Here is a 27,072-nt window from a genome sequence, read left to right on the forward strand (position 1 = left end):
TCCGGCCGCGGCCGCCGCCGCCGCCATCTGTCACATCATCTCCGGCACCGGCAGCGGGTTGCCTCTGTCCCGCACGTTGCTTCGGCGGAGCCCGCTCCTCGTCCTGCCATCTCTCGGCTCCGTTCTCGTCTCTGCCTTCGTCTCGGAATGGATCTGGTCGGAGTGTCTTCACCTGAGCCCGGACCCGCTGCCCCCTGGGGACCCAGTAAGGTGAGTGGCGGTCGCGGCCGGCACACCTGCGGTGCTCACGCTGGATGCTGGTCTCCGACGCCGGGAGAGGTGACACGGGCGAGCCTGGGGGCGGGACCCTGACAGCTTCGCCTCGCCTGGTCCGGGGTCTGCGTCCTGCTTTCTGTATTCGCTGCCCGATGTGAGCGGAATGCTTTACACCCGACGCCGGGACTTGAGGGCGAACAGCCGGCTCTTGTTTTTCACCTGCCAAGCGGGCCAGCCCATCCCCGAGAAAGCAAGCTTAGACAGCAAATTGCTTTAGGGAGCTGTTGCCTTTTAAACGAATGCGGTTATCCCAATTTGGTGACGTCTTGTTTTTGAAGTGGTAAAGATAAAAACATAGGCGCGCCTTCCCCGCTCCAGCTAATTATACTAAAGTGGACAGTAAGACTGTGAAATGAGCCGGGCGTGGTGGCGCACGCCTTTAATCCCAGCACTTGGGCGGCAGAGGCAGGCGTATCGCTGTGAGTTCGAGGCCAGCCTGGTCTACAAAGTGAGTCCAGTACAGCCAAAGCTACACAGAGAAACCCTGTCTCGAAAAAACAAAAACAAACAAAAACAAAAACAAAAAAACAAAACAAAAACAAAAAACCTGTGAAATGCTTATGAATTTTCATGTTCTGCCATAGGCTTGGCTTCTCCGTACCGCTCGAATGGCAGACTAGGATTCTTTTCTGTTCACGTCTGAGTTTGAGCCTGTTCTTTTTCGTGTTAGGATGAAAAGACCGCTGACACTTGCTGAGAGAGTAATAGTGCTTCCTTTGGAGTTTGTATTTCTAAGGCCGTAAAGGAGACCCACCTTTTAAAACCTCATAGTTTTTGCATGCTAACACCGAACATTTACTTTGTTTACTAATTCAATTATGAATCATATTGGACCATGCTTTTTACAGAAAGGTAGGTAATTAACTGTTAAATTTGGGGCTTTTTGTGGGGAAGGGTGTTGGTTTTTCAAGACAGGTTTCTCTGTGTAGTCCTGGCTATCCTGGAACTTGTGTAGTAGACCAGGCTGGCCTTTAGATCCATCTGGCTTTGATGCTCTCTGGGACTAAAAACATGCACCGCCACTGCCTGGCTCAACTGTTAAGTTTTTGAAAAGCTGGTTTTATAAGTTTATAAACCTGTAGAAAGGGTCAAATATTCTACTGGTAAATGTGGTTAAATCTTCATGTCCTTTTATCCATTTTGTGTGAGACTCTGACTTTGTTGATGATGTCAAGATTAACAGACGTAAAAGGACAAAATTTGAGACCATAAAAATACAGGCCATAGTCTTTCAATTTCCCCATTTAAATACCCACATAGGTTGTAGGGAAAGTTCAATGAAAACATTGTACCCTCAGAACATGTTTCACATCCTAAATTTGTTGTAATTTTTTGATTGAAGTTTATGGGGAAAATCCACCCCACAGATACATAGACATAATAATTATAATTGAAGTGGGCAGTAGAACACAGTAGGGGGAAATAAAATGGAGTTAGCCTCTAACTAATTCTAGTAAAGACACACATTTACATCCTAAACTTGCTACCTTAGAGTGTTTTGAAAAGCATGACTGTGCAAGCATACATCCAATCAGCTGGCAGAATGATGTTGTCATCAGATCTGATGTAGACTCTGGAAAACTCTATACTTGGGAGAATGAGAACTAAAAGGACAAAGCACATCTTAGTAATGTTGAAATAAGTTTGCCCTCACAGTTCTGCTGATAGGGTCCCTGTGACCTGCTCTCCCGGGGTGCAAGTAACAGAGTGCCATACTGCTTTAACAGACAAAAGTTATAGGCCACAGCCCAAGAAAGAAGTGGAGAAGTCTCTAGCTCTGACAGGGAGTTGTAGAAATGAATCCATAGAACCGCCACGGACACTAAAGAGGCAGAGAAACTCAAAACCAAGAGGAGCCTACGAAGACAATCTAGTGACAAATCTAGTGTGGTGTTTTGGATATAATTCTACAACAGGAAAAAGGCATTAGAAGAAAACTTAAGGAAGTATTAATAATTACGTATGGACCTCAGTTGTAACATATTGCCAGACATGATAGTGTGTGCTATAGTACCAAGGCTGAGTACAGGATAATCAGGAGTTCAAAGCCAGCCTGGGCTACAGTGAGAGCCAGTCTCAAAAGCAGTATCTGTCAAGATTAGCTCACTAGCTGTGCCTGATGGTGCATGCTGTCATCCCAGCACTGTGGAAGCTGAGCAGGACTGAGGGCAGGTGGGGGGTGAAGTTTCAAGACCACAGTTGGCTATATACTCTGCCATGGTTTGCATATATATATATATGTGGGGACCAGAAGACCATTTTGTGGAGATACTCTCTTCTCCAGCTCCACGTGGGTTCTGGGACCTTAGGTTGTCACGCTTGCTCTGCAGGTGACTATCAGCTGAGCCATCTCACTGGCTTACCGCCTCTTAACTACTCAGTAAAGAGTTTGATTTACTATAGAGTCACAAGAGATTGTCAGCAGGCGTTCCACTGTATATCCCCGATGCTCATTCATAGCGAAGCCTCCAGTATATTTAAGGACCCCTTTCAGCAGGATGAGCCTTTGTGGAGTGTTCCCTTCCCCAGAGCTGTCCCTCACAGAGCCCAGGAGAATTTATGGAAGGCTTATACTAGCTTCTCTTTTTTTTTTTTTTTTTTTTTTTTTTTTTTGGTTTTTCGAGACAGGGTTTCTCTGTGTAGCCTTGGCCATCATGGACTCGCTTTGTAGACCAGGCTGGCCTCGAACTCACAGCGATCCGTCTGCCTCTGCCTCCCGAGTGCTGGGATTAAAGGCGTGCGCCACCACGCCCGGCCCGGCTATACTAGCTTCTCTTAAGTGTTGGAATTTGATTTTAAACTGTGGGAGTCTGGAATTGTGACTGACTTAGGTGAGGAAGTTGCCTCAGTGTGAGGCAGCTGAGCTCGTTGGTAGAGAGAGAGGAAGTATAGCTGTAGTGTGAGGTTCTACAGGACACAGTCATTGTGAGTGGGCACTTCCTGTGTGGGTTACATCTATGCTCTGCGGTTTTGGATTTATCTTTTGGAAACAGAGAAATTGCCACCCCAAAGTAACAGAATTACTGTCTGACATTGTTGGGTCTTCTGAGAAGTTTGTCAATTAATAATTTGTATTTAGTGCCTTTTAAAATCTGGTGGTGACAGTAAACCATGAGCCTCAGAAACAGGCAAGCAAGATGGAAGAAGGGACTTGAGATCAGTTTGAGGAGCTGAAAGTCACCAGACCCTGCAGCCTCCGTCTACATTTGGTTATCTTTGCGGTGTTTCCGTGGCATGTGTCATTCCACAATGTTATTGTGTCTGGAGCTCTGAGCCGAGTCCTAAGGATGAGAGGGCTCCGCCCATCAGGGGCTCTGAGAGTGCACTGTCCCGGCTGATGCCAGGACCTTAGTTAATGAGGGTTCTGTACCAAGGGAGCTTTGCTTTGTCTCCGTTTCTGAGTCTTTAAAATGTAGCTGCTCTGGCCAGGTGGAGTGGCTCATGCCTTTAACCCAGCACTTGCGAGGCAGAGCCTGCTCTACATAGTTTCAGGACCGAGCTACAAAGTAGAGACCTGAGTGAAAATGAGGACATGACCACTCCAAGGTACAGTTGAGGAGAAGGGTTTTATTACAGCTATGAAGGAAAGTACAGCCAGGGGTATCTGGAAGGGTTCTGACTGAACTGGGCTGTGGGTGGGAAGAAGAGAGAGAGGCAAGAGAAGGGAGCGGGCAAGCGGGCCGAGAGGGGAGCCACGGACCACGCGACCAACAGAGTGAGCGCATCGCCAAAAGGGCTGGATCAGACTGGAGTCAGAAGCTGGGGAAGGGAAGCCCCTGGGCTGAGAGGCTTAGAGAGGAGAGGTGTGGGGGGAGCCCCTGTGTGCTGGGTGAGACTGACCAGACCAGCCAACCAATAAATAAAATAGAGCCACTCAGTTGTGGCATGATTTAAGTAGCCTAGGTACATTTTGTATACTTAGTTAGCTAAGTGTATTTCCTGTATTTAAGGAATATATTTTTATTATATTTAAATATAGGAAGTACTGAAACGTTATCTGTTGGACTGGGAATGTAGCTCATGGTAGAGTAATTGCCTGGAACCGTGAGACCTTGGCTTCAGCCTCCACCACTACAGAGGAAGAGGCAGGAGGTGCTTATACTTGCTGCTTAGTCCTTGTCAATTGTGTAGAGAGCCATGACTGGGAGGATATAGTCATCTGCTTTTGGAGCTTGCACTTTGGAATTGATCAAACCAAGAATTTCTTTCAGTGAATTTATTTTTACTTCACGTGCATTGGTGTTTTTGCCTGCATGTATGTCTGTATGAGGGTGTTGAATCCCCTAGAAATGGAATTACAGACAACTGTGATCCTGTGTGTGGGTGCTGGGAATTGAACCTGGGTCCTCTGGAGGAGCAGCCAGTGCTCTTAACATTTCTAGGTTAAAAAGCAGAAGGCCAAAGGAAACCATGTCCTATACATTAGAGAGACTCAGGCAACACTCAGGAAGTCTCTGGTCTTGCTAGGCGGGCCCTTCTGTGAGGATGGCCAACTCCACAATGGCAAGTGGACGGGGGTGCAAGGGACCATGTGCTCCTCCTCTGTTTCAGGCTGCGTCCACACAAAGCTTCCTCTGCTTCCCTCGGGCATAAATAGTGTCATTGTTGGTCACCCCAGGCTCTACCCAGGTCGGTTCTGACCCTCTCCACAGTGCGTCTCCTGCCCCATTGCCTCACCTTGGTTAAACAGTTTTGTTAATTGTCTAGTAGACACTCATTAAAGGGATGAGCTCAGACTTTATACCTAGGCAGGGAAAGGAGCACAGAGTTTAACTAAGGGAATATAACTAGTAAAATCTACATATTGGTAACAGCACTGTGTTGTGGGAAATGGAATCAAGACAAGGAGGAGATGATGAGTTAGATGTTTTAGGAAAATGTGAAATAAGCCTAGAATCTGTCTAGGAAAGCTGAGACCGTGGCGTCAGTGAGGGGCTGGTGCTGACGAAGACTCTCAAGGAGCATTGCTCTTTTGTAATTTTACTTTGTCAGTCTGATTCTTAGATCCCAAAGTTTGGAAAAACATTTTGTGGCTTGTTCTTGGTTCTGTTTTAGCCTATACTTAGACATTTTAAGGATAATTGACATTTTTTTGTTTTTTGTTTGTTTGAGACAGGGTTTCTCTGTGTAGCCCTGGCTGTCCTGAAACTCACTCATTAGATCAGGCTGGCCTCGAACTCAGAGATTCTCCTGCCTCTGCCTCCTGAGTGCTGGGATTAAAGGTGTGCGCCACCATGGTCAGCTGGCTTGACACTTTATAATGAACAACAATTTTATGCTTAGATTGGAATTAGGCAAAATCTATGATTGGGATTTGAATCGTATGAGTTGGTAGAATTCATATATTTTTCTTTTCTGAGACAGTCTTGCTTTGGTGGCTCGGGCTGACCTCAGCCCCACAGCAATCCTGCTCCTTCAGCCTCCTAAGCCCTGGAGTGATAGGAGTAAACCATACGTGTCATGACTTAGCCTAGTACCATAGGAAACTCCACCAGGGAAGCTAAGTCATCAGCAGATAAGTGTGTGACGAGGAGTGAGTGGGAACAGAGGGAATCCTTGAACTCCTTGTCTCCTGGGTGATGGTGTGTAATAATCTGGTACTCTTTTTTTGTTTGTTTGGGGGTTTTTTTGTTGTTTTGTTTTTTTGTTTTTTGTTCTTTTGTTTCTTGAGACAGGGTCTCTCTGTGTAGCCCTGGCTGTCCTGGACTCGCTTTGTAGATCAGGCTGGCCTCGAACTCACAGCAATCCGCCTGCTTCTGCCTCCCAAGTGCTGGGATTACAGGTGTGTGCCACCACGCCTGGCAGTCACCTGGCACTCTTTCAGCCCTGAAAGCACACCTACCAGAAGGCCAGGTGCAGCTGTCTAAGTTTACTTCCCCTCAGCGGTTTGCACTGAGGTGGTAGAAGGGGAGTCTCACTCCCGCGAATTGTCCTTTACCTATCATGAATGGTGGTGCTTATTTACAATCGTAAGTAAGTGGAAATTCAATTAAAAAGAAAAAGATTTGTGCTGAGAGATGCTTCCTTTAGGGTGAATTTTGTAAATAGCTAATCACTCATTTTGGTAGTTTTAACTAGTTTAATTCTCAAAAGATAACCTCATTTTTGAGTTATTTTGTTACTATTATAAAACCTCTTCTCTTTTGTTTAAATAGTGCCCCTGGGCTACTCCTTCAAACACAGTGTCCTGTTCACTGACTGAGGTGATGAGCGAAGAGTTGGCTAAAGAGCTACAGTTGGAAGAAGAGGCGGCCGCCTTCCCTGAAGTTGTGTATGTGACACTCACAGCGCTTGCTGTAACAAAGCTTTAAAGTCTGACTGGGGACTGTCTTTACAGATGAGTAAGAGCGCATTCAGAAAGCGCTGCGGGAGAAAGAGCACTGCACTGAGTTCCTTCCTGATTCTCAGGGCAGATTGAATGTCTCCTAAAGTTCTGGACATTAAAAAAGCACTCAGAAAATTTCAGATTTTAGAGTATTTCAAATTATAATAATTTTTTCAGGCCAAGAATCAGATCAGCTTGTCTATGTAAATCATCCCAAAGTTTGAAAACTTCAAAATCCTAAGTACTTTTGGTCCCAAGCAATTCAGATGAGAGCTTCTGAGTTTGTATTTTCTTGGACAAACCACTGTTTCTCTGGGTTTTGTTCCTGTTAATACAGCAGTTGAACTATTGAGGTATAGTTTTCTAGTGTTTGTTATCTGTCTCCTCATTAGTTTTCTCCCGACTTTGGCTAGACCACAGATGAAAAGCATTCTGGGTCTCCATATGGATTTCCCAACCGACCCTTTAGGTGTTTTTCCCAGCTTTCCCAGTCCTAGCTGTGGCTCTGTCTCAGAGCTGGCGCTGGGTCTACCAGGACATGGTAAATGCTTTGGTAAATTCTTGCTCCTTCTTCAGTGTGATTTTAGCATTGCAAAGATGCTTTCTACTCTCTAAGTCAGTACATCAGATCCGCTTATATCACGTTATTTTGAATAGTGTTGCTGAAGGACCATTTATTTCTGGCGAAAACGTTGACACTTCCAGTGATCTAATGCTGGCTCAGATGCTACAGATGGAATTTGACAGAGAATATGACGCACAGCTTAGGCGTGAAGAAAAAAAGTTCAATGGTGATAGCAAAGGTACTGTGACCTTATTGTGACATTGCCAGTGGGAGGTAGGAAATACTTGTATGTACTCCTAAATAAACTGTCAACCATTTTTACCTTTAAGTTTCCATTTCATTTGAAAACTATCGAAAAGTGCATCCTTTTGAAGACAGTGACAGCTCTGAAGATGAGGTTGACTGGCAGGACACCCGCGATGACCCCTACAGGCCAGGTGCTTCTTGTTTCTGGGGTACAGCTGAGAAGGGTAGAGGAAGAGGATGTTTCCAGTGAACTTGTTTAGACTTGTGTTGACATTTGAATCTCGTTTGGTAATTCACTCTGTTAGAGTCAAGTGTCTCTCCAGGCAGTGCTGAATGTAAGACTTTACTCTTTGCTCTTTTTATATTCTTGGCTTTTCTTAATTGCCTTTAGCAAAGCCAGTTCCTACTCCCAAAAAGGGCTTTATTGGAAAAGGAAAAGACATCACCACTAAGCACGATGAAGCACTGTGTGGAAGAAAGAACACAGCGAGAATGGAAAATGTGAGTTATAGGAAGTAATGTCTGTCTTTCAACCAAGATGCTAAATGGATCTGTAAAGCAGCATTCTAGTCCAGGTAGTGGGAGCATGCCTATAGTCCCAGCGCTTGGGCGGCAGACGCCTGTGATCCGTATACAAAGTGAGTTACAGGCCAGCCAGGGATATGGAGTGAGACCCTTTCTTAAAATACAAAGCAAACCAGCCAACAGCCTTCTGGATACAGTACAGTATATTTCTAAAACTTGATTTATTTCATATGGCCCCATGCATAGTTCAGGCTGGCCTTAAGCTCATCCTCTTCCGCCCCTCTGTGCTGGTGTTCAGCACACAAGCTGCCGGGCACTTTAGATGGCAGCATTACTGTCACAAGCTTGGTCACTAAACACAATATAAAGAACCTAGAATAAAACCCTATGATGATATTTTCAAAACTAATTTGATTTACAAGATTTTAAAATTAAGAAATAAAGCTGAGCAGCTGGTTCGTGGTGGCAGCTCATGCCTTTAATTCCAGCACTGGGGAGGCAGAGGCAGGTGGATCACTGTGAGTTTGAGGCCAGCCTGGTCTACAAAATGAGTTCCAGGACAGCCAGGGCTACACAGAGAGACCCTGTGTATAAACACCACACTCCCCAGAAAAGAAAGGGAATAAGCATGGGTGGCCTATGCCTGCACTCTAGAACTTGGGCAGTAGAGGAAGGAGGACCAGGAAGCAAAGGTCATCCTCCGCTTCATGGTGATTTCAAGGCCAGCATGGGCACATTAGACCATCGGTGTGTGTGTGGGTGTTTGTTTTTGTTTTAAGAATGAATGAATTCGCCAGGCATGGTGGTGCACACCTTTAGTCCCAGCACTCAGGAGGCAGAGGCAGGTGGATCTCTGAGTTTAAGGCCAACTTGGTCTACAAAGTGAGTCCAAGACAGTCGGGGCTACACAGAGAAACCCTGTCTCTGGGGGCGGGGGAGGGTGAGGTGGAGGTAAAGAACGAATAAATCCTTAGCCCTTAGGGTTTTGTTTTTAAATACAAAATAGCATTTCTTTAGGACACAGCAATGGTGATGGGACAAGAAATTGAAGGAAGAAATGCTTATACTTTTTAGACTTTTTTCCTTTGTGGTACTGGTGTTCAGCTTCAATGTCTTGTGTATGCTGAGTAAGCTACTGAGCTCCACTCCCAGCCCCATGCTTTTGGAAATTTAAAAATAAAAAAATATGCCTGAAGCAACTCTGTAAAACTAAAAATAAAACATCATTTAAAAAAATGTGTTTCTCAGGGGCTGCAGATATGGGACAGTGGTTAAGAGCACAGAATACTTGTCGGTTTTCCAGAGGATCTGAGTTTTATTCCCAGCACCCACATCAGGGGGATCCTGGAGATCCGATGCCTCTGGCCTCCATGGGCACTCACATGTGCATGTGCATGCACACCCACGCACAGTTAAGGATTGAGCAGTCGGGCCTGGAGGGATGGTTTAGCCGTGAAGAATGCTTGCCCCTCCTGCAGAGGACTTGGGAGTTGTTTCCCAGCACACACATGGTGGCTCACAACCACCCTTAACTCTAGTTCCAGAGGATATTATGTTCTTTTTAGTTTCCATGGGAAATAGGCACACACACACACACACACACACATCTCCAAAACATTCATATATACAATTCTTTAAAGACATTTCTGTGTATGTGTGTATATGAAAGACAGAGACAAACAGAAAGTCAGACAGGTGTTCAGGTGCTGGTGGAGGCCAGAAGAGGGTGTTGGGTCTCCTGGCACTGAAGTTAATACTGTGAGCCTGTTGGCGTGGGTGCTAGGAACTGACTCAGGTTCTCTGGAAGAACTGGTGTTCTTAACTGGGATGCCATTTCTCCAGTCCCAAATACATACATTTTTTAGAAAGTATTCAGTAGGAGTGCAGACCTGAGTACACAAATGCGTGCCAAGTAACTATCTCACTGAGTGTGGTTGTGTTGTATTCTGGCTGGAAATGTTCTGTGTGGCTCTGGAGCAGTGCTTCAGCAAAACTTAGTTTTGAGGGAAAAATCACCTAACCCCGTCTTCTGACATGGTAGCTGTCTTTGCTGTTAAGCACTTAGAATTGGTGCAACTAAGGAAGTGAATTTTAATCAACTCAGATTTAAGTATCCAGAGGGGGGCTAGCAGCTACGTAAGTAGACTGTGCAACCCTATGGTTGCCATGGACGTGACTGGTATAGTTTGCTGCAGCGACTTAGTCTTCAGAAAGAATGGGGAAGTTGTATGTCTTTGGTAAGGGTCGAGGTTGGCTTTATATTGCATAAAATAAGGTACCAAGCAAATGCTGAGAGGCAATCACCTTTGATATGGTGAGGTGTTTCTTCGGCATAGATACGCCTTCCTTTGGGCTGCAGTTTCTTCGGTGTTACTCCTCTGTGTCAGGGAGCTCTGCCCCCTGGAGAGCCTGTGGGTTCTGTTTCTGCATAAGGTCATCTGTTCAGTATGAAATTTGCTTCAAGACTGACTTCTCACTGCTGTTTTCTACATTGTCCACATATGAGACATTTAACTGCTGTTTTTCTGTCTTTGTCAGTTTGCACCTGGCTTTCAGGTAGGGGATGGAATTGGGATGGATTTAAAATTATCCAACAACGTGTTCAATGCTTTAAAACAACATGCCTACTCGGAAGAGCGTCGAAGTGCCCGTCTCCATGAGAAGAAGGAACATTCTACCTCTGTAAGCATTTTTAGCATCTCCTCTACTTTGATGGAAAATTCATTTAGAAACTTAATGTTTGAGGGAAAAAGAATAAAACAAAACTTCATGATTATTCCTCATCCCCTCCTCCTGAAACTGGTTTTCCAAATCAATGCTACTCAAGTGACTTTGCTTTTTGGCATATTAAAATTTTAACAGAATAGGGGGCTGGAGAGGTGGCTCAGTGGTTAAGAGCACTGTCTGCTCTTCCCAAAGTCCTGAGTTCAATTCCCAGCAACCGCATGGTGGCTCACAGCCACCTATACTGGGATGTGACGCTCTCTTCTGTCAAGCAGGCATACATGCAAATGGAGCACTCATACACATAAATAAATCTCTTTTTTAAAAAATTTAACAGAATAGCTAATCAGTTATTCAAAACCCACATTATGGAGTTTTCAGTTTCTAGAAGCAGTGCTGCTAGGCACCTAGGATTTGGTGTAGAAGGTGAAGGCACTCTCCCTGTGTGGCCCCTCACAGGAAAGCAGTGCTCAGGACAGCACCCATAGCTTAACCTCCAGCAGCAGCCACTGTCTACAGTTGGCTCACCTGCGGTTGCGTTCCAGGAGCCAGATGTGATGGCCCAGGTGGCAACTGGTGGTAGCTGGTGGTGTGGCTGCAGGATGCACTGTTAAACATACCGCAGGCCAGGCTGGCACCCAAGGCTTCAGTGGGGTAGTAATATTGCACCTTCAAGCCCTGGATTTGTCTACCAGGGCCTTTAAGGAGCCTAACTGGCTAAGCAAAAGCAGCTGGCGGCCCTTGATTTCATGAGGTTTGACAAGTTTCAGTGTGTCCAGAACCTGTATGAGGTTAACCCCTGCTAGTGTTTTAGTAAAGTGGAAACATTTCAAACCTGCTGGGGACTAGGCTGGTCAAGGAGTTCAGATTGAGCTGAGGTGGCCCATGTCTATAGTCCCCACACTTTGGAATTGGAGGCAGATGCACAACTATTGCCATGAGTTTGAGGTTAGCCTGAGCGTCACAGTGATTTCCTGGCTAGCCTGGACTAGTAAAATCTTACCTTAAAAAATTAGTTACACATTAGTTGCTTTCTGGGGTGATGCGGTTGAAGAGATGTTTGAAAATTGTTTATAAGGGCTGGCGAGGTGGCTCAGGGGTTAAAAGCACTGGCTGCTCTTCCAGAGGTGGAGTTCAAGCCCCAGCACCCACATGTTGGCTTACAACCATCGATAGTGAGATCTGGTGCCCTCTTCTGGCGGCGTGTAGGTACATATGCAGGCAGAACATTGTATACATAATAAATAAATAAGTCTAAGAAAGAAAAAAGAAAAGGAAAGGAAAAAGAACTGTTAGCTCAGTTGATAAAGTGCTCGCCTAGCTACAGGCAAAGCCAGCCTAAAATATATGAGGCACAGTCAAATAAAAAAATAAGTAGAAAATTGTTTATGAAAGCATAAACATATGTGTAAACTGAGTTAAACTCTGGTGGAGTTTGCTTGGTAGACCAGACTGGCCTTGAACTCAGGGATCTGCTTGCCTCTACCTCCCAAGTGCTGGAACAAATATCATGTGCTACTATGTCCAGCTATTTTTTTTTTTTAGTAATAATCTTATTGCTTCAGAATGTCATGTCTATATAGAGGCTCACTGAGATAACAGAAAATTTGTGGCTGAGAAAATGGTTATATGGCTTCCTTAAGCCATCTGAGTGATGATATTTGTGAATTAATTAGAACGAAGGTTTTTCCCCCAAAAGGTTAGCAACAATGACTTAGAGTATATACTATACATTTAATTAACTATTTCAGATGTTTAAAGATCTGCATAATGTTTTGTGTATGAGAATTTTGCCTGTGTGTATGTGTGTCTTTGTACCATGTGAGCACCTGATGCCCTTAGGTCCCCTGGGACTGGAGTTACAGACAGTTGCAACCTGCCATGTGGGTGCTGGGAAGTGAGCTCAGGCCCCCGGAAGAGCAGCCAATGCTCTTAACTGTTGAGGCATGTCTCCAGCTCAAATGTTCCAGATTTTTTAAAAAATTTATTTATTTTTATTAATTGTACAGTGTTGCTCCTGTTATGCATGCCTGCATGCCAGAAGCAGGGACCAGATCTCATTATAAATGGTTGTGAGCCACCAACTGAACTCATGACCTTTGGAAGAGCAAACAGTACAGTACTCTTAACCTCTGAGCCATCTCTCTAGTCCCATGCCAGATTTTAAAAAAAAAAAAGGTTTTGCCTATTACATTGACACTTACAACTTCTTGTAATTTAATAGTCTCTAATGTTTTACATTAATGAAGATAATATCTATTTTGAAAATAACAAAATGACTAGAGTCTTTAAACACTAGTCTTCTATTAATGAAGATAATATGTACTATTCTGACAATAAGTGAATGTACTGAACCCTTAGAAAAGCTGTAAAAGTGCTGGAGATGGCTCAGTGTAATATAAGAACGTGTATTGTTTTTGCAGAGGCTTAGAATTCAATTACCAGCATCCTCATCAGGCAGCTCCAGAGGATGCCTTAGAACATATACAGATACACATAAATAAAAATAATATATTTAAAAAAAGAAAAACCAAAAACCTCTGTCCAGGACAGCCAAGGCTACACATAGAAACCCTGTCTCGAAAAACCAAAAAAACAAAACAAAACAAAAACCAAAAAACAACCAACCAACCAAACAAAAGCAAAAAAATAAAATAAAAGAACCTCTAAGACTACCCAGAGAGTTATTTAACCTTTGTTGGTAAAATAAGATTTTGATTAAGCCAGTGTTTGATTTGTTTTAGCTTCCAATTTTTTGTTTTTGTTGTTGTTTGTTTGGTAGGTTTTTAAAGATAGGGCTTCTCTGTGTAGCCTTGGCTGTCTTAGAATTGGCTTTATAGACCAGGCTGGCCTTGAACTCACGGAGATTGGCCTGCCTCTGCCTCCCCTTAGTGCTGGGATTAAAGGCGTGTGCCACCACGCCCAGCGGCCAGTTTATATTAAGGGCAGAATGAGGAACTTATAGCCAAAGAGCTCCCTTTCAAGGCCCAGGAGGCAGGGAACCACATAGGGTACACAGGGCATGATGGCACAGGTTTGATTCTGGCTCTGACTGAAAGGGAGAAGTTGTTGTCTTATAGCCTCAAACTATCTCTGGAGGTATTTATGAATTCTACATTCATAAACAAGAGACCTGGGTCCCTATTGGAGGGTACCTAGCCAAATAGAGAAGATGCTACCGGGGAATCAAGAAAGGTCAGGGGTTAGGGAAGGGGAGGGACTTTGTGTATACAAAGTCTAGAGATTTACCATCCTTACACATCTGCCTGGCACCCCAGTTGTGTCACTGATCACCTGTGGTCACTGCCCCAATCCATGTTTGCTGTAATCTCGGCTTCTGTCTAAAGCACAGTCTGGGGGAGGAGCACATTGCTGTAACAGGAGGGAGACAGCAGGCAACGTGACCCCTCACTCCTTGGGTCCCTGCTCATGCTCTGTCTCTGGAGGGGAGCTGTGCTGATGCCTCCTACTCAATTTTCTCTGGGGCTGTTTGTTTATTTTGGGGGTTACCGGAGGTCAGGGGAACGTTCCAGTGGACAGGAGTCCTGAACACTGTGTCTGTGGCCTCTGAGTTTAATATGAAACATTGCTGAAGCCATGGAGCCGCCGAGGACCCAGCGCTGCCTCTGTGCCTTGTCTACTTCAGTGTCCTCCCTGGGAGGAGGGGAGGGAACGGATGCGTGTAAAGGTGCCGGACTCAGGGCTGGCTCTCCCTGAGGAGACTCCTCCCCGAAGAGACCCACATCATCCTTCACCAAGCAGGGGACTAGAGCCGCGAGGCCAAGAGTGCTGTGAGAGGGGAGGTGCAGCCCTTGCCAAAACAGGTGTTCTTTGGGAGGCTAGTTCTCCTGGTGCATCAGAGCACCTCTGCATGTGCAGACTCATGGGGAAGCTGGAGGAGAATGGGCTTATTTCTTCCTGAGGTCAGTGTGGAGGAGGCACAGCGGACGAGTGCTCATCTGCAGACGCTTGCACAGCAGGTCACGGCGGGGCCAGAGTCACTGACACACAGTCTTTGCCTGTGTCCACGCTCAGAAACACTCATCTCATCGGCTCCATGTCCCCATCTTGGGTAGTGCTCTTCATTGGCTCACCAGAGCTTTGGCCATGTGTTCCTATGGCTAAGCTGTCAGCACTTGAAGACCCTTTGGGGCTATTTCTCAAAAAGCTCTGACCCTTGAAGTTGTCTGCCTCTATGGTCCAGACTTGGGACTGTCACCAAGCCCGTGTCTTTAGCTTATGACACTGGAGCTGAAATCCAGGGGCCCCTGAGGAAGAAGTGCGTATCAGTCATGCTTGTTCAGGCGCCTGCTTTGCATATACCCTTTAAAAAGAGACTCTTCTGTGATGATCATTTTCACTTACAGTACTTTATCTCTTACAGGAAAAAGCAGTTGATCCTAAGACACGCTTACTTATGTATAAAATGGTCAACTCTGGACTGTTGGAGACAATCACTGGCTGTGTTAGTACAGGAAAGGAATCTGTTGTCTTTCATGCATATGGAGGGAGGTAAATAAAAAACCACCACCACCACAACAAAAGCCATACCATGGTGTGAACAAACACCCTTCTTCTCAGGACTGATGGATTTACATACGATCAAACTTCATGCTGCATAGCAAGTAGAGTCATTTAGAAACCATTATTGTAGAAAGTTTAGACATTACTTTTTATTTTGTACGTAAAAGGATTTAAATGCCTATTGATCAAGTCTTTGCCTTTAGGTTTCTTAATTATCTTTACACACACACACTCATCACACACACATCATATTGAATTGGATTGTTAAGTTCTGGCAAAGAAAAGAATAGAAAGTTATACTGGGTCAGGGGATGTAGCTCAGTGTGGGAGCACATGCTTAGCATATGTAAGACCCTGGGTTCAATCAAAAGGGAGGTGTGGGAAGGGGTTTGCATTTTTCAGCCTCTGAACAAGTTACACTCATCCATGGGGTTTTGTGGGGGCTCAAGGGGATCATAATTCTTGGCATTAATCTTAGTAAACATTTATGTCTTCCTTTATGTTTGTTTATAAATTTCAACCCAGGCTTCCTTGAAACTAGACAGATGTGACATAATATGCAAATTATTATAAGAAAAAACAAAACAGCGTTGACAGCCAAATGCTAGTTGAAGAAGTGCATAGCACACCATCTGCATCTGCTGATCCAGATGGGTGGTCCATGTGTGTGTTTGCCAGGGCCCTTTAAAGGAACAACAAAGGTTGTGGTTAAGAATTACACACGTGTACACATACATATGTATATATTTTAAATGAGAGGAGGCTGATTTATTTGAGTGGCTCAAAAGCTGTGGTCTGTTAGTCCAACAATGCTTGTCTCCTGATAGAAAGGAGCTGATAGTTGTTCAGTCCAGGAGACTGGATGACCCAGGTGTCCCCATCTGGTGCTGGAGTCCCTGGGAAATCCGAGGAGCTGCTAGTGTTCAGTCTGCATTGGAATTATGAAGAAGTAGGTTCTCATCCTGGTGAGGGGACGCCTCAGCTGCAGGACAGATGAACGTGCCATTGAGAGTGAGGGCAAGCAAGCCTTCTTGTCGCTTTATGTGAGCTGCCACCAGAAGAAGGTGTAGCCAGGGTTAGGGTGGGTCTTCCTCCTAAATGATCTGATCAAGAATAATGCCTCAGCCAGGCAGTGGTGGCACGCTTGGAATCCCAGCACTCGGGAGGCAGAGGCAGATGGATCTCTTTGAGTTTGAGGCCAGCCTGGGCTATAGAATGAGTTTAAGGGCTACATACCTAGTGAGACCCTATCTGGGGTGGGGGGGGAGGAGAAGCAGCAGCAGCCCTCACAGCATGCCAGCTGTTTGGGTTTGGGTTTGGGTTTCAAATACTGTGAAATTGACAACCAAGATTAGTCATCACTCTATGTGTCTTTAACTCTAGATGTGTAGCACTATGCACTGTGTGTGTCATTGCCCTGGGTGAGGTGGGAGGGAAAAGGGGAGTCTGTTTCAGGCTTGCAGTCAAAGCTTTAGCTCTATCTGTAATTTTAGTACATATTTCAGTTTTGTGCTAATCAACAAATTTGTACTTTTACCTGACAATAAGTTTAGAGATACAGGGAATAACATGGTGCTAACAGAGAAGATGTGGTTAAGGGCTTTAAGCTGGCAACAGAAGCCAGACTGGATGCACATAGGTAGTCTTAGCCTTCCGGGAGTGTAGAGCCTACGGTACCAGGGAGAGAAGGAGCTGGGTGTGTTGGTGCACACCATAATCTCAGCACTCGGAAGAGGCAAAGGGGCTGGGATTCCAAGCTCATCCTCAGCCTCACAGTAGAAGTGAGACAATCCTGTGCTGAGTCCCTGTCTCAGAAATAAAGACCAGAAACTTAGAGGGAAATGTGATTTGCCTAAGGGATATGGACATGTTTTGCTTGGAGAATGATGAGATAGATTGTTAAATTGGACTCTGATTTTTGTTTAAAATAAGGTTTTGTTTACTATGTGGATAAACTGCCCAATGGTGGAAGGCTCGTCTCAAGTCAGCTTGTTCTGTGTGTAACAGATTTAGGGTGTTGGGGACATTTCTGTGTACACTGTACACTCTAATCTCTTCCTGTCACCTGCCTCATCCACATGCCAGTATTTAAGCAGCTTCCATGTGCTGGCTGCTGTAGGTCCTGCACAGTACACTGCCCATCACCGATGCCTTCGAGGTTATGATAGGCAGACAACACCAGACTGCTGTGCAAAGTTTTAAACAGGACAGTGTCATGGGATTGATGAGTAGAACAGGGCAGTCTGATGAAGGGACACTTGAAGGACATCTAGGACAGAGGGAAGACCAGGTTGAACTCATTGCAGACTAGAGAGGAGGCCAGGAAGTGGGAGCTAGGACAGGAAGGACTGCGAGCCTGGAAGGGGTCTGCTATCTAAGCACAGCGGGAACCGAAGGTGGGATTTTTCTTTTCTTTTTTTCCTTTTTTTTTTAAGATTTATTTATTATTATGTATACAGTATTCTGCCTGAATGTACACCTGCAGGCCAGAAGAGGGCATCAGATCACATTATAGATGGTTGGGAGCCACCATGTGGTTGCTGGGAATTGAACTCAGGGCCTCTGGAAGAGCAGCCAGAGCTCTTAACCTCTGAGCCACCTCTCCAGCGCCTGGAATGATAGTTTGAAAAAAAAATCTTGGCTGTGGATGTAGTTCAGTACCGACGCGGTGTGCAGAGTCCTGGTTGAACCCCTCGAATCATGAAGTTGTACAATCATGCTTTTGTCTCTGTGGTAGTGAAGTAAAGAGTAGGAATCTACGCTTAGCAAACGTAGTCAGCAGTCTGTGCTGTGGGGTTGGCTGTGGGGTGCTCTGAGCCAGCATAGCCTGCTACTATCTCCTGAGGTCTGAAGAGCCTAGGAAAAGTAGGCCTAGGAAGCTGCCGTTTGATTTTGGTTTTGGCATGGAAAGTTGAAGACACCTGCTAGACATCCAAGCAAACCAAGTATGAGCCCAACGTTCTAGAGAAGATGAGGACCAGGTAGAGAAAGGTGAGCGTTCTCCATAGAGGGCATGGCGCCAGAAGGAAGGGGCCTGCTGAAGGACTCTGAGCTTTTGAGGCCGGATGGAGAAGTAGCCAGGAGAGTGCAACACAGAAAGATTCTGTGCTCTGGACGCACTTTTCTCCTCCAGCTTAGCATGTTTGCAGGTGTTTACAAGTAAGTGCTGCTGTAGTTCCATCCATCTTCCTTCCTTCCCACTTAGCACTGCAATTCAAACCTCTTGAGACAGCTCCAGCCTCTGCCTCCCTTGCTCCCCCTGCTCTAACAGTCTGGTCCCATGATCTTCATGAAGCGTGTCATGAGAGTACCATGCTCACAAGCCTCTTGACTCCTGCTGCCTGTGGAGGAGTGGCCAAGCTCTTTGCAGTCTGTCTCCCTCTTGTCCTGTCAGTCATCTCTCCCTTTAGTTTCCTCTCTCTAGCCAAGGCTTACCTGCAGTGTGTCACCTCCTCAGACAGGCCCTGTGTCTTTGTTGGTACTTCTCAGAGTCTGCCCGTGGACCTGGTTCTGTTTGCAGCGCTACTCACCTTGTGCAGCCTCGCTTGCTCCTTGTCTGCCGTGCTCCTGCCTCTTGCACTAGCAGGGCAGGACCCCATTACTCACCCTTACGCATCTGCCAAGGAAGAAGCAGTTATGTTTAAAAGGCCACTCTACTTGTCGATTTTGTGGAGTTTTGCTCCCAAATCATCCACAGTCATAGTAGTTTGTTTTAAGAAGTATGTTTTCTCATATTTGTCAGGACTGATTCTATAGTTGTAAATACAGAACACATTAAAGATTGATGAAAAGTATCTAACCGTTCCTTTGAAAGTATGTTTTATTAAAAGAAACAAAACTAGGAGCAATACTGTATGTCTATAGTTCTAGATCCTGGGGAAACTGAGGCAGGAGGACCACTTGGGTCAAGGAATTCCAGGCCATTCTAGGATACATAGCAAGACCCCTAAAACCTAATCTTTTCTTAAGATATACAACTTGAATTTTTTGTAAAAGCGAAACAGATGACACTTTGAAACAAAGTAGGCATACTTGAGTGGGATAGAGCATTTTGAAATGGTCTGACTGTGAGCTGGCAACTTACATTCACTTTGCTCTTCTTTCTTCTTCCCTTTAGCATGGAGGATGAAAAGGAAGATGGTAAAGCTATACCCACAGAATGTGCCATTAAGGTATTTAAAACAACCCTTAATGAGTTTAAGAATCGTGACAAATACATTAAAGATGATTTCAGGTTTAAAGATCGCTTCAGTAAACTAAATCCACGTAAGATCATCCGCATGTGGGCAGAGAAAGAAATGCACAATCTCACAAGGTAAAGAAAACAGTCAGCTGCAGGTGACCTTGGGAATTGCGTTTTGTACCAGGACTGCTAGCCAGGCCGAGATCATGCTGTCTTCCAAGCTGATTACAGAGAGCAGAAGGCTTTGACTTTCTAATGCTTCATGAGGCTTTTTGTCAGAAAACATTTCCATGTTTTGAACCAGAATTCATGCTCTGTGAATGAAATGCCATTTTCTTTCTTCATTGACACTTAAGGGAAACTAAGGCATCGTCTGCCTGTTGTATCATATATGTGCAACAGACTTTCTGAAGAGTCACAGTGCACGCAGGGTACCTGCACACCTATGCCACCTTTTATGTGATGCCATTGTTCCTGTCAGGTTTCCCTACGGGGCTACAGCTTACAGTTCTGTGTAGAACATAGTGCCAGGACCACAGGCCCTAGTTAGGTGTTTGTTGAATTAATGGCATGTTTCTTCCTTCTGATCTTTATACTCTTAATTATTTCTTTCTATACAGGATGCAGAAGGCTGGAATTCCTTGTCCAACAGTTGTACTGCTTAAGAAGCACATTTTAGTTATGTCTTTCATTGGCCATGATCAAGTTCCAGCCCCTAAATTAAAAGAAGTACAGCTTAGTGATGAGGAAATGAGAGACGCCTACTATCAGACTCTTCATGTAAGTAACCCTTCAGAGCGTGTGCGCATTGACTGTGAACACTGTGCCTTACCACCCAGCTACATGAGCCCAGCGTTCAAGGCCAACCCAGGGAACATAGCACATAGCCGATCTTAGTAATGATGATAATCTTTTTAAAACCACAGTGTCGCCTTGTGAAGGTAGTGTGAGAAGGATAAGCAGAATCTTGTGAAGGACTCTTGACGTTGACGCTTTTTTTAGCCAGGCGTGGTGGTGCGCACCTGTGCTCTTGAGAAGGCGGAGACAGGAGGAGAGCCACAGATTTGAAGCCAGGCTTGTCCATATACTAAGTTTCAGTCAAGCGCATACATAGTAAGACCCTGTCTGAGCGGAGTGAGTGGGGAGTTGACTTAGTAACTATGAGCATTTACTGCTCCTGTAAAGAATAGGTTCAGTTCCCAGCGTGTTAGGTGCAGTGCTAGTCCAGAGGATCTGATGCCCACACAATGCATACAGGAACTTACACACACACACACAAAGTAAAGATAAATAAGCCTTAAAAAAAAAAAAATTAAAGCTGTGTGTTGGTTTTTTTTTTTTTAATTTATGTATTTATTTATTTATTTTTACTTTCTTTTTTTTTAGTATCTGTCTTTTTAATTTATTAATTTATTCATATTCCATCTCAATTGTTGTCCCCTCCCTTGTATCCTCCCATTCCTCCTTCCCTCCCATTTTCCCCTTACTCCCCTCCCCTATGACTGTGACTGAGGGAGACCTTCCCCCCCATATATGCTCATAGGGTATCAAGTCCCTTCTTGGTAGTGTATGTTGGTTTTAGAAGAGATTGATGGAGCTAGAGAAAGCTTCATTCATAGCATTAATGACTTAGAATAGGAAATCATTTTTGTTGGACTTCAGCCAAATTTAGCAGATGGGCTCCCACTGTGTCTGACTTTTTAAAAGTTAGGGTTCTTGAGCAGTAAAGAAATGGCCCACAGCTACTGTTGGGAGAGCAGAGAGAAGCAGCTTGGTGGCATGGCAAAATGACAAAGAAAATGAAGATGGTAAGGAGTGACAATAGCAGAGGTACAGGTGCTAGATTGGAGGGCCCATCTAGTAACCTTGACAGTTACTTTTGTTTGGGTATGACAACTAAATTACACCTGAGGCCTCCAGCTTAAGAAAATGTCCCTGATGCTGTCATTACCCCTTAGCAGTGTTTTCAGTGGAACTGGAGAAACTTCTGTACATGCTACACTGTGTGGATGGAGCCTCTGTGTCCTACAGCAGCTGATGTTAAGCCAGGCCTTTCTGATTATATCTGAAGTGGTGCAGGATCCACAGCCTTGGTCTCACCACAGTGCTTCTGGTCCCAGATGCAAACCGGGAACTTGGGGCAGGGAGTGGACCTAAAGCCAGTATACTTCTGTGCAAACCCAAGGCTGAGTTTGCAGCCCTAGGATCCCTGTAAAAAGCCTGGTTCTCCAGTATGTGCCTATAATCCCAGCCATGGGGAGAAAACAGGAGCTGCCAGGGGCTTGCTGGCCAGCCAGGCTAGCTGGAACCACGAGCTCTAGGTTTACAGGGAGCCCTCTTTTTAAGAAGTAATGCACCTAGCATGGACCTCTGGCGTCCACATGCATGCATATTCACACCCCATATGCATACATTCATGAACACCTCCACGCAAACAAAAGACACACTTAAAGAGGTAAACCACCCGCTGCCCAGAGAACAGTGGAAATAAAAGAAGCCCTTTTCTGTCTGCTTTGGGTGGTGAGGTGACTGGAGAAGAGATAAAGCGATGAACTTTTGTTATTTAGTTCTGTTAGGGGTTGCAAACAAATGGTTTCAAGAATAAAGTTAGGGGCCATCAGCGATGCTGAGTGTGTAGTGCTACTGAAGTTAAAGGGCTGTTAGCCACAGGTGCTACACACCAGCATAGGCAGTCTAAGGCAGAGAGTTCCTGAGTTCAAGGCCACTGGTCCACAAACAAGAACATCTCTTCCCCACTGTGACTGGCAGGAAATATGTTTCACTTGGAATTGTGTATGCTCCATGGAGGTCAAAGTGAGACACTTGTCCTTTACAGAGGGACATGACTTGCTTTGGTCCCCTGCTTAGGCAACAGACGCAATTGGGATCTGACCCTTGTCCTGATATTGTTGTCACACCAAGGAAGTAGCATGTGACACACTAGTTCTCTGACAGTTCACCTTCTGCGGAACACTAACAGCAACAGAAAGGAAGGACGGTTTGCTCTGAGGCTCTAACTCAGTTGTAGTGTGTGCGTGAGGCAGTCCTTGGGTTCAATCCATTAATGTGACAAAAGAAAGATAAATAAGAAAGGAAGTGAGCTTTGAATTTGTTTTTCTGGGAAGTATTTGTTGGGGTGTTTATTTTACTCGGTAATTTAACCCATTAGTAGAGGTAAGTTAGAGCTGAGCCTCGGCCCTGAGCGTTCGCCTCCCTTCTCACAGGTGATGCAGCAGCTGTACAACGAATGTGCCCTTGTGCACGCTGACCTCAGCGAGTATAACATGCTGTGGCATGCTGGGAAGGTAAGTGGCACATCCAGTTAACACTGAGAGTGCGTGTCCTCATGTACGCAAAGAGTGCAAACACTTCGTGCTTTATGTTAACCAGGTCTGGTTGATTGACGTGAGTCAGTCAGTGGAACCAACCCATCCCCATGGCCTGGAGTTCCTCTTCCGCGACTGTAGGAATGTTTCTCAGGTAGGTGGGCAAAGTGATGGCTCCTACAGGACCTGACGGGTTCAGATGTTTTCCTCACTCCTAAGAGGAGCGTAGTTTTAGAAATTGAAGGAAGGGCTACTGGCTACCTTCAGGAGAAGGAGGTAAAGGAGAGTTTTCAGAATTCACTCCTTAGGGACTCTTGAGTCCACGGCTCACTGGCCTCCATGTCTAAGAGACCAAATTTCTGGCTTGGCTCCTGCAGCTTATGCAGTAAGTCCACTTAGTGCCTGCGTAGTGCATGAGCCAGAGCTGGAAACGTGAGAGGCTGCATGCTTCCTCCCACTGTGGTTCCTGTGAGAAGGAAGATGGCCTTTGCAGTGGAACAGTGGCTGCTCACTGCCACCTTGAAACCCACTCCTTCAGGGCAGAGTCTGGTCGCCTCTGGTCCCCATGTCTAAGGGAGAAGATGCTAGCAACAGATCCAAGTGAGAGAATAGCTTTGTATTGGAGGTAACCTGTGGGCCTGCTAGAAAATTGTAACTGTCCGTGTGTGGTGGCACACACCTTTAGTCCCAGCACTTGGGAGGCAGAGGCAGGCGGATCATTGTGAGTTCGAGGCCAGCCTGGTCTACAGAGGGAGTCTAGGACAGTGGGGCTATACAGAGAAACCCTGTCTTGGGGGGAAAATTGTAACTCATGGGATTCAGTGAAGGTATTGCATCTTTATACAAAGTAGGGCCAAAGTAACTGTACACAAGGCACTGCACTTATCACTGAAGATGAGCTACCAGGAAGCAGATCAGTTGCTAACGATGGGCAATACCAATAGAATGTGGGCTAGTTAACCTTGAGAAGGAAGCCCGGATTAGGGCTGCAAAGTGGTGAAGGAGTTTAGTGCAGACTGGTTTCTGAAATCTTTGCTGATGTCTCTGACGGTGTGCATGCCATTGCTAGTTTTTCCAGAAAGGAGGAGTAAAGGAAGCGCTTAAGGAGCGGGAGCTGTTCAATGCTGTTTCTGGCCTGAACATTTCAGCAGACAATGAAGCTGATTTTTTAGCTGAGGTGAGTGAGTGGTGCACAGCCCTTTGCCTTGCTGCTGCTGCTGCTGCTGGGGAGCTGCCCGGAGCAATGCTACACACACACAGACAAACACACACACACTTTTCACAGAGTTCACTGCGCTTAAAATAAGTAACAACAGCTGGGTGTGGCACATGTCTTTTTTCTTTCCTTTCTTTTTTTTGTTTTTGTTTTTCAAGACAGAGTTTCTGTGTAGCCCTGGCTGTCCTGGACTTGCTTTGTAGACTGGGCTGGCCTCGAACTCGTAGTGATCCAATCTGCCTCCCTGAGTGCTGGGATTAAAGGCGTGCACTGCCGTGCCCCGCTTGTGGCACACATCTTTAATCCCAGCACTCAGAAAGCAGAGGCAGGAAGATGTCTGTGAGTTCTAGGGCAGCATGGTCTACATAGTTTATTCCATGCCTGGGGTCTCAAAAGGAAAGATGGGTAACACAGTCCCAGCATAGCTTTATTTCTTCCCTTTGAAGAAGGGGGATGTTGGCTGGGGAGCACTCTGGGTAATGTGAAAACAGTACCTTATGGAAAGTACCTATCTGCCCTCGGCAAATGTTAGGACACCACATACAGAAGTATTCCTTCGTTGTGGAACCAGAGCCACGGACACAAAGAGGCAGAAAGCCAGATTCCTTCAGAGATCTCGTGAAACCTTAGGGCAGAAGCTGAACTGTAAACCACAGCTAGCTGTGGAGCATCCTTTGATGCCAGCTTCCAGGAGGCAGAGGGTAGTGGAGTGAGGTTGAGGCCAGCCTGGTCCACAGAGAGAGGTGATGTCTGTAAAAAAGACACGATTACCAGCATGTTACCTAGAAAGCAGAGTGCTTAGTCTGTTCCGGAGTTTTCATGTGAAGCTTGTGTTTGGCCAAGCTCTGGGAGAGTCTAAAGCCAGGCAGGAAGTGGCAGAAAGCTGGTAGCTCAATCTGATGGTGTTACTGCTGATGACTGGACGCTTTGGAGAGCACCAAGCCAGACTGACCTGATTCTAGCTCCTGGCTTCATGGAGATACTCAGGACTGACTTTGGTAATATCAAGTAAGAACAACAGGTGTATGTGCACACGTCACACACAGCACAGAGGGGTGGGGAGGGGGAGGGAGATAAGAGAAAGATTCTAACTCAAGCTCAGCAACATAAGGAACGGCTAGGTGTCAGAGAGGAACATGCACCTTGGCCAGGTCTGTTCATACAAAGGCAGAACTTGATGGGTGGACTCGCTGTGTTGGTTTTGTAGATAGAAGCTTTGGAGAAAACGAATGAAGACCATGTTCAGAAGAATGGAAGAAAAGCAGCCTCGTTCCTGAAAGACGATGGAGAGCCCCCTGTGCTGAATGCAGAATAGCTCCAGCACGCCGCTCTCGCCAGCATGGCAGTGACCGCCAGCTGCCACAGCCAACAAGTGTGGGTGACTTGAAAACCAAAGCAGGAGTGGACAGTGTTGCTTCTGTACTTCCCACTTGTAACCCACGTGCCAGATGTGTGGAATTTTTAACTCGGCATTGAAAGAATAAAATGTCACTACCTCTCACCATACAGAAAGGATAATATAATTCTTTAACAGGTATAGATGTGTAGCCGAAGGAGTCTGGATTTTACACAACTCATGATCTGAAATGTCTGGATGAGGATTTTTAATAGGCAGAGTTTCCCAGCATGGGAGGGCAGGGCACTGAGGTGTGTGCAGGGAGGTTTGACGGCTGCACTGTGCTCCACTCGCCTCCTGCTTTCTCTTGTGTCCTTCTGCAATTGTCATCATTCTCAATTAGCCCTATTCTTGCAGACCGTGACTGGGATCCTAGAGACCTAGTGGGTGTTAGAGACTGGCTTCAGAATGGATGGTGGGAATGGACGTAAGCAATGTACTGATGCATATCATCAAACTGCGTGGAATTCTACATTTCCATCTCACCAGGAAAGATGACATAGGTCTCTGAAAGAGAAGTATAGAAGGATTTCCTAACTAACTAAAATTTAAAATTTAACTTTTAGGTTTTCTTCATTTAGGTTAGGTGGTTGAGATTTAACTCATCTACATTTATAATGAAAATGCAAAGTATCTGGCTGGGAAGAATGTAAGAACCATATTTGATACATTTTTTAAAAGCAGTGAAACAAATTTCAGTTTACATTTCCCTAAAATTGCTCATATATTGATTGCTAATCCTTTGGAGAAAAGTAGAGCAAAGTAACTGGAGCTATTAAATAAGTGGAAGACAAAGCCTATATACAGAATGACTCAAGTAAGGAGCTAACCAACTACCTTAGCCATCTGATCTCTTCACCAGTCTTTACACTTGGCTGGGCTCCAAAAAGGTGAGCAGTGTCCTGGAAACCGTTGGTTGCTTGCTCTCACTTCATTACCCCCATTCTGGGAGGCAGATTGGACCCTAAATAGCATAACTTTCTGTCTGGTTACAAAGAATAATCTAAATGTAATTTATATTACAAAGATTTTTAACATTATTTTAAAATGCCAAATATGTTCTTTCTAGGATTATTTATTGTTGTTTTTGTTATACTGCTTATAGCTGCGTTTCAGAAGCGTGTGGCTTCACCTAGCTCATCCCACTTCTGACATATTTGCTACTCTGCAACAAAGACTTAAATGATGACTAATTATTGGCTGTAAAGGAATTCCAGAGAACTCATTTGAAACAATCATTTAAAACTTTGTTTTCTTTCTGGACATATTCTTTCTCAAACTATTGCTTGGAGTGTGCTGTGAACTTGCCTTTCTAGAAATTAAAAATGAAGAGATCATTTTAGAATTGTTTCATTGTGTGGTTTATTCCTATTCCATATTTTAGTGTCCTGGCAGCCTTTCTATAGTAAAGTAAGCAGTGCTATTTTACACACACACTCACACACACACGCACACACACACACACACACACACACATCCCTCTAGGGATGTCTCACAAACATGGCTACCCAAACACGAGCTGTGTGTGTCTGGGGGGTTCCTTTGTGTAGCCCTGGCTGTCCTGGACTCGCTTTGTAGACCAGGTTGGCCTCCAACTCACAGTGATTGCCTCCTCTGCCTCCCTGAGTGCTAGGATTAAAGGTGTGCACTACCACATCTGGCTCATACATGACTTGTTTGAGTTTTACTTACAAAATACTTCACAGATAAGTTTTTTTCCTTCTAGCTGGAAAATGATAAGAGAGATACGGAGTGTATATGTGTGT

At 45.2% G+C, this 27,072-nt stretch overlaps 1 protein-coding gene across 1 annotated transcript; it reads left to right on the forward strand.

Moving 5' to 3' along the window:
• On the forward strand, positions 1–25,225 carry Riok3 (RIO kinase 3). The gene is made up of 13 exons (XM_051163090.1): positions 1–210; positions 6,432–6,547; positions 7,259–7,404; positions 7,496–7,603; positions 7,804–7,913; positions 10,476–10,619; positions 15,046–15,173; positions 19,303–19,500; positions 19,989–20,148; positions 22,593–22,673; positions 22,759–22,848; positions 23,764–23,871; positions 25,118–25,225. The coding sequence occupies exons 1-13, from the start codon at positions 148–150 to the stop codon at positions 25,223–25,225; spliced, it is 1,560 nt and encodes a 519-aa protein (XP_051019047.1). The 5' UTR covers positions 1–147.
• The last annotated feature ends 1,847 nt before the right edge of the window (positions 25,226–27,072 follow it).

Source organism: Acomys russatus, chromosome 20 (assembly GCF_903995435.1).
Source record: "Acomys russatus chromosome 20, mAcoRus1.1, whole genome shotgun sequence".
NCBI classification, from domain to species: domain Eukaryota; kingdom Metazoa; phylum Chordata; class Mammalia; order Rodentia; family Muridae; genus Acomys; species Acomys russatus.

Bases quoted from the DNA above. Each gene is read 5' to 3' on its own strand.
- Riok3 (XM_051163090.1), top strand. From the start codon at position 148: ATGGATCTGGTCGGAGTGTCTTCACCTGAGCCCGGACCCGCTGCCCCC. The intron at 211-6,431 runs GTGAGTGGCGGT...TTGTTTAAATAG, and splicing joins CCCCCTGGGGACCCAGTAAG to TGCCCCTGGGCTACTCCTTC. The intron at 10,620-15,045 runs GTAAGCATTTTT...TATCTCTTACAG, and splicing joins AGAAGGAACATTCTACCTCT to GAAAAAGCAGTTGATCCTAA.